The sequence below is a fragment of the Osmerus eperlanus genome, chromosome 27 (genome assembly GCF_963692335.1).
Source record: "Osmerus eperlanus chromosome 27, fOsmEpe2.1, whole genome shotgun sequence".
NCBI classification, from domain to species: Eukaryota; Metazoa; Chordata; class Actinopteri; order Osmeriformes; family Osmeridae; genus Osmerus; species Osmerus eperlanus.
The window spans coordinates 2,852,652-2,861,003 of record NC_085044.1 but is presented as its reverse complement, the minus strand read 5'-3'; the positions used below and the strand labels follow the sequence as shown (position 1 = coordinate 2,861,003).

General features: G+C 49.9%; 1 protein-coding gene across 2 annotated transcripts in view; it reads left to right on the top strand.

Moving 5' to 3' along the window:
- Positions 1–1,526: 1,526 nt before the first annotated feature.
- Positions 1,527–8,352, top strand: part of jade2 (jade family PHD finger 2) — a 14,402-nt gene continuing 7,576 nt past the window's right edge. Inside the window, exons 1-2 of one of the 2 annotated variants that reach the window (XM_062453425.1) lie at positions 1,527–2,095; positions 7,445–7,562. In XM_062453425.1, the coding sequence (XP_062309409.1) occupies positions 2,093–2,095; positions 7,445–7,562 (121 nt within the window). In that variant the 5' untranslated portion in view covers positions 1,527–2,092. Of the gene's footprint in view, positions 2,096–7,346; positions 7,563–8,352 lie in introns of those variants that run through there. The other variant, XM_062453426.1, reaches the window with a different exon arrangement.

The following is an 8,352-nucleotide window of genomic DNA, read 5'->3' as shown; positions in this document are numbered from 1 at the left end:
AGTTGTGACTAGGACCAGTAATTACTTATTACCAGGATGGAGAGAGAGACTGAGCAGAGCAGCCTGACTATGATTCCCCTGGCACACACTGTGTGTGTGATGTTCCAGAGGCATGGTCTATATTTGTTTAGGTGTGTAGAGCCACATTGATAGGCTAACAGTGTTTAGGTGTGTAGAGCCACATTGATAGGCTAACAGTGTTTAGGTGTGTAGAGCCACATTGATAGGCTAACAGTGTTTAGGTGTGTAGAGCCACATTGATAGGCTAACAGTGTTTAGGTGTGTAGAGCCACATTGATAGGCTAACAGTGTTTAGGTGTGTAGAGCCACATTGATAGGCTAACAGTGTTTAGGTGTGTAGAGCCACATTGATAGGCTAACAGTGTTTAGGTGTGTAGAGCCACATTGATAGGCTAACAGTGTTTAGGTGTGTAGAGCCACATTGATAGGCTAACAGTGTTTAGGTGTGTAGAGCCACATTGATAGGCTAACAGTGTTTAGGTGTGTAGAGCCACATTGATAGGCTAACAGTGTTTAGGTGTGTAGAGCCACATTGATAGGCTAACAGTGTTTAGGTGTGTAGAGCCACATTGATAGGCTAACAGTGTTTAGGTGTGTAGAGCCACATTGATAGGCTAACAGTGTTTAGGTGTGTAGAGCCACATTGATAGGCTAACAGTGTTTAGGTGTGTAGAGCCACATTGATAGGCTAACAGTGTTTAGGTGTGTAGAGCCACATTGATAGGCTAACAGTGTTTAGGTGTGTAGAGCCACATTGATAGGCTAACAGTGTTTAGGTGTGTAGAGCCACATTGATAGGCTAACAGTGTTTAGGTGTGTAGAGCCACATTGATAGGCTAACAGTGTTTAGGTGTGTAGAGCCACATTGATAGGCTAACAGTGTTTAGGTGTGTAGAGCCACATTGATAGGCTAACAGTGTTTAGGTGTGTAGAGCCACATTGATAGGCTAACAGTGTTTAGGTGTGTAGAGCCACATTGATAGGCTAACAGTGTTTAGGTGTGTAGAGCCACATTGATAGGCTAACAGTGTTTAGGTGTGTAGAGCCACATTGATAGGCTAACAGTGTTTAGGTGTGTAGAGCCACATTGATAGGCTAACAGTGTTTAGGTGTGTAGAGCCACATTGATAGGCTAACAGTGTTTAGGTGTGTAGAGCCACATTGATAGGCTAACAGATGATAGGCTAACAGATGATAGGCTAACAGATGATAGGCTAACAGATGATAGGCTAACAGATGATAGGCTAACAGATGATAGGCTAACAGATGATAGGCTAACAGATGATAGGCTAACAGATGATAGGCTAACAGATGATAGGCTAACAGATGATAGGCTAACAGATGATAGGCTAACAGATGATAGGCTAACAGATGATAGGCTAACAGATGATAGGCTAACAGGCAGCGCTGTCCCTTTCTCCCCCTAGACCACAACCTATCGATGTGTTGTTGTAGCGTGCGACCAGATCGCTTCCCCTCCCCCTTCCTACTCCCTCCCTCCACCTTCCCCTCTCCTTCCCCCCTGCCCCTCTACTTCCCTCCCTCCCTCCTCATCCCTCTTTCTCTCTCACCACTCTCCCTCTCCACTTCCTCTGGTTTCCTTGGTTTCCAAGCCCCTGATCCATCAGAGCTGATGAAAGGAGAGTATTGATCAGGCAGTGTGAAATGCCAGCCAGTCACCGATCAGAGGCATCGATCCTTGATCGGCACCTTATTGACCCAGGCTGTGACACCTTCCTGTCAGTGAGGTGGTGAGAGATCAATAACGTGTGTGTGTGCAAGAGGCTGTGTGTGTGTGCGTGCGTGCACATGTGTCCTGGAATGAACTGCCTCTAGTAGGACATGTTGCAGGAGAGGCAGAATTGACAAGCTGTACAATCATTTATTAGCAAACTGTTTCATCTCTCTCTCCTTTTTTCTCTCTCTCTCTCCCTCTCTTGCTCTTTCTCCGTCTCTTCCTCCCCACCCGGGTCATGTGACAAGCATTTCTCTCGTGGAATATTCCGGGCAGGGACAGGATGATCTCTCCTCTCTTTGAAGTCGCAGCAGAACCAATCATGTCGCCCTTCTTATGGTACTTCGTCGCCACGGCTACAGAGACCCCTCGCCTTCTGGCTTACCCTCTTGCTCCACCTAGACCTCTCACACACACTCTCTCTCCCTCTCCCTGAACCGAACACTTATGAAGAGAGAGACCTGTCTAGCCAAGTCAGGGGCGAGGGAGAGAAAAGGAGAAGAGGTTAGGTTAGGGCTGGCAGGCGGAGGTAGGAGAGAGGAGAGGGGAAGGGGAAGGGAGGCGAGGAGGGGAAGGGTGGTGAGGAGGGGAAGGGATGTGAGGAGAGAGGAGGGGAGGGGAAGGCAAGGGAGGAGAGGGTTAAGGGAGGAGAGGGGAAGGGAGGAGAGGGGAAGGGAGGAGAGGGGAAGGGAGGAGAGGGTTAAGGGAGGAGAGGGGAAGGGAGGAGAGGGGAAGGGAGGAGAGGGGAAGGGAGGAGAGGGGAAGGGAGGAGAGGGTTAAGGGAGGAGAGGGGAAGGGAGGAGAGGGTTAAGGGAGGAGAGGGGAAGGGAGGAGAGGGTTAAGGGAGGAGAGGGGAAGGGAGGAGAGGGTTAAGGGAGGAGAGGGAAGGGAGGAGAGGGTTTAAGGGAGGAGAGGGGAAGGGAGGAGAGGGTTAAGGGAGGAGAGGGGAAGGGAGGAGAGGGTTAAGGGAGGAGAGGGGAAGGGAGGAGAGGGGAAGGGAGGAGAGGGTTAAGGGAGGAGAGGGTAAGGAGAGAGGGGAAGGGAGGAGAGGAGGAGGGGGAAGAGGGAGGAGAAGGAGAGGGAGGGGAGGGAGGAGAGGATAGGTGAGGGAGAGGGGAAGGGAGGAGAGGATAGGTGAGGGAGGGAGGGAGGAGAGGGAGGGGGAGGGAGAGAGGGAAGGGAGGTGAGGAGAGGGAAGGGAGGAGAGAGGAGGGGAGGTGAGGAGAGGGGAAGGGAGGAGGTGAGGAGAGTGGAAGGGAGGTGAGGAGGGTAAGGGAGGTGAGGAGAGGGGAGGAGAGGCGAGCAGAGGGGAAGGGAGGTGAGGAGAGGAGAGCAGAGGGCTTGAGGTACACCGTGTGGCTACAGAAGTGTCAGCTAGTTTTTCTTGGCTCCTTGTTCTACTTTCACACAGAGCCCAACTGTTAGTTCCTCTCCTTCTGTCCGGCACTTAGAGGAAGCTAGAGAGCCTGTACTGCTGAGGGAGGGAGAGAGAGAAAATGAATGAATGAATGAAATGTCATTTGAACCCCCCCTTTATTTCTCCCCACTGTGATTCTACACATGCACTCTGATTGTTTTCGACGGCCCCCTCCCCTTCTCCACATACACACACACTTTCCCAGTCTCACACAGACTGTACACAAACACACTCACACATGCCGTGTACACACACACACCGTTGCGCAGAGAGAGAGAGAGAGAGAGAGAGAGAGAGAGAGGGGTTCAAGGAGAGGACACAGGCACGGAAAGAACGAGCTGTGCTCCTAGACGTCACTGGTGCTGACCACATATACACACACTGTGCTCTCTCACACACACACACATATACACACACTGTACTCACACACACACTTATACACACACTGTACTCTCTCTCACACACACACACACACTGTACTCTCTCTCTCACACACACGCACGCACACACATATACACACACTGTACTCTCTCTCTCACACACACACACACACTTATACACACACTGTACTCTCTCTCTCACACACACGCACGCACACACATATACACACACTGTACTCTCTCTCACACACACACACACACAGAGAACAATGGCCACTCCAGAGGGCTGTTAGGGCCAGACACACACTGGGGAGACGTTGGCACTATGGTCCAGAACACCTGCCTCGAACACACCCTGCCTCTTGCACTGCCTTTACCATTCTGCCTCTAACCCCTCTGCCTCTTCACACTCCTTCACAAACGACTCTGCTGCCTCCAGTCTCTCCTACTGCACTGTACTGGGGGCCAGTCACACACACACACACACACACCATGACACACACACACCTGCTCGCCTCTTATCTATATCTTTCTCGCTCGCTCGCTCTCCCTCCCTCCTGCTCTCCCTTCAGCCCTCTCTCTCCTCACCACTGCCCCTCAGATATCTCACAGTCTGATGAAATAACCATGAGGCTGACATCAATATTTATACATGTACAGACACAACATGACACACACACACGCTGCAGAGTCTGCCGTGTCGCATTGTGGCCCCCAGGACCAGATAGGAGGGTGGCCAGATAAATAATTCACAACGCAAAACCTTGAATTCAGAAGGACTGTGATGAGACAGTGAGATCTGGAGACCTTCAACACCGACTGTGTGTGTTTACACACAGTATTTACACACACACACAGTATTTACACACACACACAGTATTTACATACACACACACACACACACCGTATTTACATACGCATACACACACACACAGTGCATACATAGACACGCATACAACACACACACACTGCAGGATAGTCTCTCGGAGTGTGTGTGTCTTGCATGCCAGTCCACTACAAGAGCCACCTGACACACACACACACACACTAACTCAGTTACACTTGGATGGGGGCTTGTTAATAAGTGATGTGAGTGATAGATGTGGCCCATAGTTTGCCTAAAGTCTTTAATATTTTACCCTGAGGTTTCCTAGACAAAACAGCCGACCAGGTCAACTGTGAAATGCTCCCATTGAACATAACATGCTGCTCAGGTTTAATCTGAACCCAGTCCCGGCAAGAACGTAGACTAGCTGTGTGTGTGTGACTTGACCAGCAGAGGGTAAAGCGATGGAGAGGAGGAGGGAGGAGAGGAGGAGGGAGGGGAGGAGGAGGGAGGGGAGGAGGAGGGAGGGGAGAGGAGGAGGAGGAGGAGGGAGGAGAGGAGGAGGGAGAGGAGAGGAGGAGGGAGGGGAGGATGGAGGAGAGGAGGAGGGAGGGGAGGAGGGAGAGGAGGAGGGAGGAGAGGAGGAGGGAGGAGAGGAGTAGTAGCAGTAGTATTAGCAGCTGTAGGAGATATCCAGTCTGATGTCAAGCACCCAGTCACTGGAACAAGCTCCCTGTCATATCATCCAACATGCGCACACAGCCCATACACACACACACGCACACACCTGTGTGTATGTGTTATGATGTGTGTTTGGTACTGTGTTAAAGTGCGTGTGTGTGTCTGTTGTATGTGTGTCTCCTATGGATCTCACAATGCTTCACTACCATATCCAGATGCAGTCTGTTCTGCTGGCTCGCTGACCCACTTTCTACTTCCCTCTCTCTCCCACCGTCTCCCACTCTCTCCGTCTCTCTTCCCCCTCTCTCTTCCCCCTCCCCCTCCCCTGTGTATCTTCTGATATGTGGAGCAGGGATATTTTGGCAGTTTCAAGTCTTGTGTTGTCAAGTCACGGCATATATCTCTCAATTTCTCGGTCTTCCTGTGTCTTCTCCTGTCTGGTATTTCTCTCCCTCCCCTCTCCTTTACCCCCTCTCCCCCCCACACACCCCCTCAGTGTCTGCTGTCGTGTTCAGTTGCTGTAAGCAGGTTGATGTTCAGAGGGGGGAAGGAGGGAGAGGGGAGGAGAGAGAGGGGTTGGTCAGCCAGCCAGCTAGGTAGTCAATCATCTAATCAATCAGCCACTCAGCAGACCAGAGGGAGTGAGGTATCAATTCCATTAAAAGATCAATAGAGGATCAATAAGCCTAATTACCACCAGGTATAGCTTTCCTCCAGGAAGTGATCTCAGACTTCAGTGACCACGTCTAGTATTGACAGGCGGTCAAATGCTCTACCACTGAGCTATACCAATGTTCTACCACTGAGCTTATACCCAACCCCATGTTCTACCACTGAGCTTATACCCAACCCCATGTTCTACCACTGAGCTTATACCCAACCCCATGTTCTACCACTGAGCTATACCCATCCCCATGTTCTACCACTGAGCTATACCCAACCCCATGTTCTACCACTGAGCGATACCCATCCCCATGTTCTACCACGTGTGTGTGTGTGTCCGTGTGTGTGTGTGTATCCAGGCATGTGTTTGTATTTGTCCGTATATGTGCGTGTGCCCTGTGGTGTCTGACTCCTGGGTGGTGAGGGGTCAGCAGAGAGACTGCTGTCATCGGGCTCCAATTAAATCAACAGGTGTCTGGCAGGAGAGCAGAGAGCCCTACTTAGCCCTGTGTATGTATGTGTGTGCGTGTGTGCGTGTGTGAGTGTGTGTGTGTGTGTGAGATCCTGGGAGTGACATGCGTATTCGTGTTATCACACAGCTAACGCTTTCTGCGAGAGCAAAGTCAGGGGAGGAGATGGAAGAGATGGAGGAAGGGGGGAACTGAACAATGTACTGTGGTGTAACATCAGCTGGTCCCTGATCAGCACAGTTAATGGAGGGAGGGAAGGAGGGAGGAAGGGAGGTAGAAATGTCAAATGAATCGTGTCCCTGCTTAGCTGAGTTAGTACACCAATATTACACAGAGCCATAGAGATGGAAGGAGAGCTAGAGGGAGGGAAGGAGAGGGAGGGATGGAGGGATAAGGGTTAGAAGCTAGGAGAGGTGCAGGAGCGAAAGGAGTGAAAACAGAGAAGAGAGAGATGAGGAGGAGGGTGTGTTTGCATGACCTGATGTTTGAAGCTTCCCCTCCCTCCCCCCTCCCCCCTCTGTCTCTCTCTCTCTCTCTCTCTCTCTCTCTCTCTCTCTCTCTGCCGGCTGTGAGGTGCTTGTTTTTAATAAACAACGTTTTTTTCCCACTCATAATCAAACACAGATAGTGAACATTGTGGCCCAGTTGAACATCTATTTTTACCCCTACTTTAGAGTAATGGAATATGCGGGATGGCTGTGCGTCTGTGTGTCTGTGTGTGTGTGTACAGACTCAGTACACAGCATAGCATAGCTGAAGATTAGCCTGCTGGTTATCAGCTTCCCACACACCATTATGTGTGTGTGTGTGTGTGTGTGTAGAGAGAGACAATTAGTGGTTTGTCAAGGCTCATGTCTAAACATAGACATAGAGGAGATGTGTGTGTGTAATAGACCTAGCATTGTTGGTCTTCAGCAACATAACAACATGAGCACAGTGACTACCTTGCCACAAACACACATTACCTCTAGTCTGTTCTCATTATCAGCAAGTCCTGAGTCATACACACACAGAGCTCATTGTTTAAGAAACACACTGGTACACACGCATCAAGAACACACTGGAACCACAGTGTGTGGGTGTGTGTGTGTGTGTCAGTATTGACTTAAGTGTAAGTGTGTGTGTGTTGTACTTACAAAGTGGCTGTGTGAATGTTCCTATGAACTGTGTGTGTGTATCTGTTAACACTGGTATGTCTGTCAACATGGTTAACCTAACACGTGTTTGTTTGTGTGTGTGTGTGTGTTGCAGGTGAGGAACCTGTGTTACATGGTGACGAGGAGGGAGAAGATGAAGAGTTCTTTGTTTGACGTTCAGGAGAAGATCTTCCACCTGCAGATACAACTACTGGAGGAAGACCTGGCTGGAGGTGAGACACACACAAACACGTATATACACACACACACACACACATGTATACACGTGTACACTAACACACACTCACAAAAAGAACCACATCAGAAACATTCTGGGTTTTAAGTGTGTGTGTATATGAGCGTGTGTGTATGAGTGTATATCAACGTGTGTGTATGTGAGGAGTTTGTCCAGTGTTCATCATCCTGAGCCCCCTAAGCTCTGTAAGCAGAGATGCTGACTCAGCACGTCCACACCACTATCGGGTGTGTGCGTGTGCGCGTATGTGCGTGTGCGTGTGTGTGCGCGCTTCCTGGCAGTAACCAGCCATATCTATTCACACATTCAAATGAGGGGTAGACAGAGCCAAACCCAGAGGAGAGGAGGAGCAGAGGACAGCTTCTCACACACACACACACACACACCTGGTCCCTCAGATGGGGAAAGATGAGTGTCTGGATGATCATAACTAGTTTCTCAAACTCACCTCTCCATCTCACATCGCTCTGTCAGATCCTCTTTTTTTCTTTTCCTCTCTCCCTCCCTCTCATCTTCCTCTCTCTCTTTCTCCCTTTCTGTTTATCCCAGAACAGCCATTCTTCTCTCTGTCTGTCTCTCTTTCTCTCGTTCTGTTTATCCCAGAACAGCCATTCTTCTCTCTGTCTGTCTCTCTTTCTCTCGTTCTGTTTATCCCAGAACAGCCATTCTTCTCTCTGTCTCTCTCTCACTTCATTATCTTTCTCATATTAAACTCTTTAACAGCCCAGTTTCTCCCTCTCCATCTCTCCCTCTGTAACAGCCTAGTC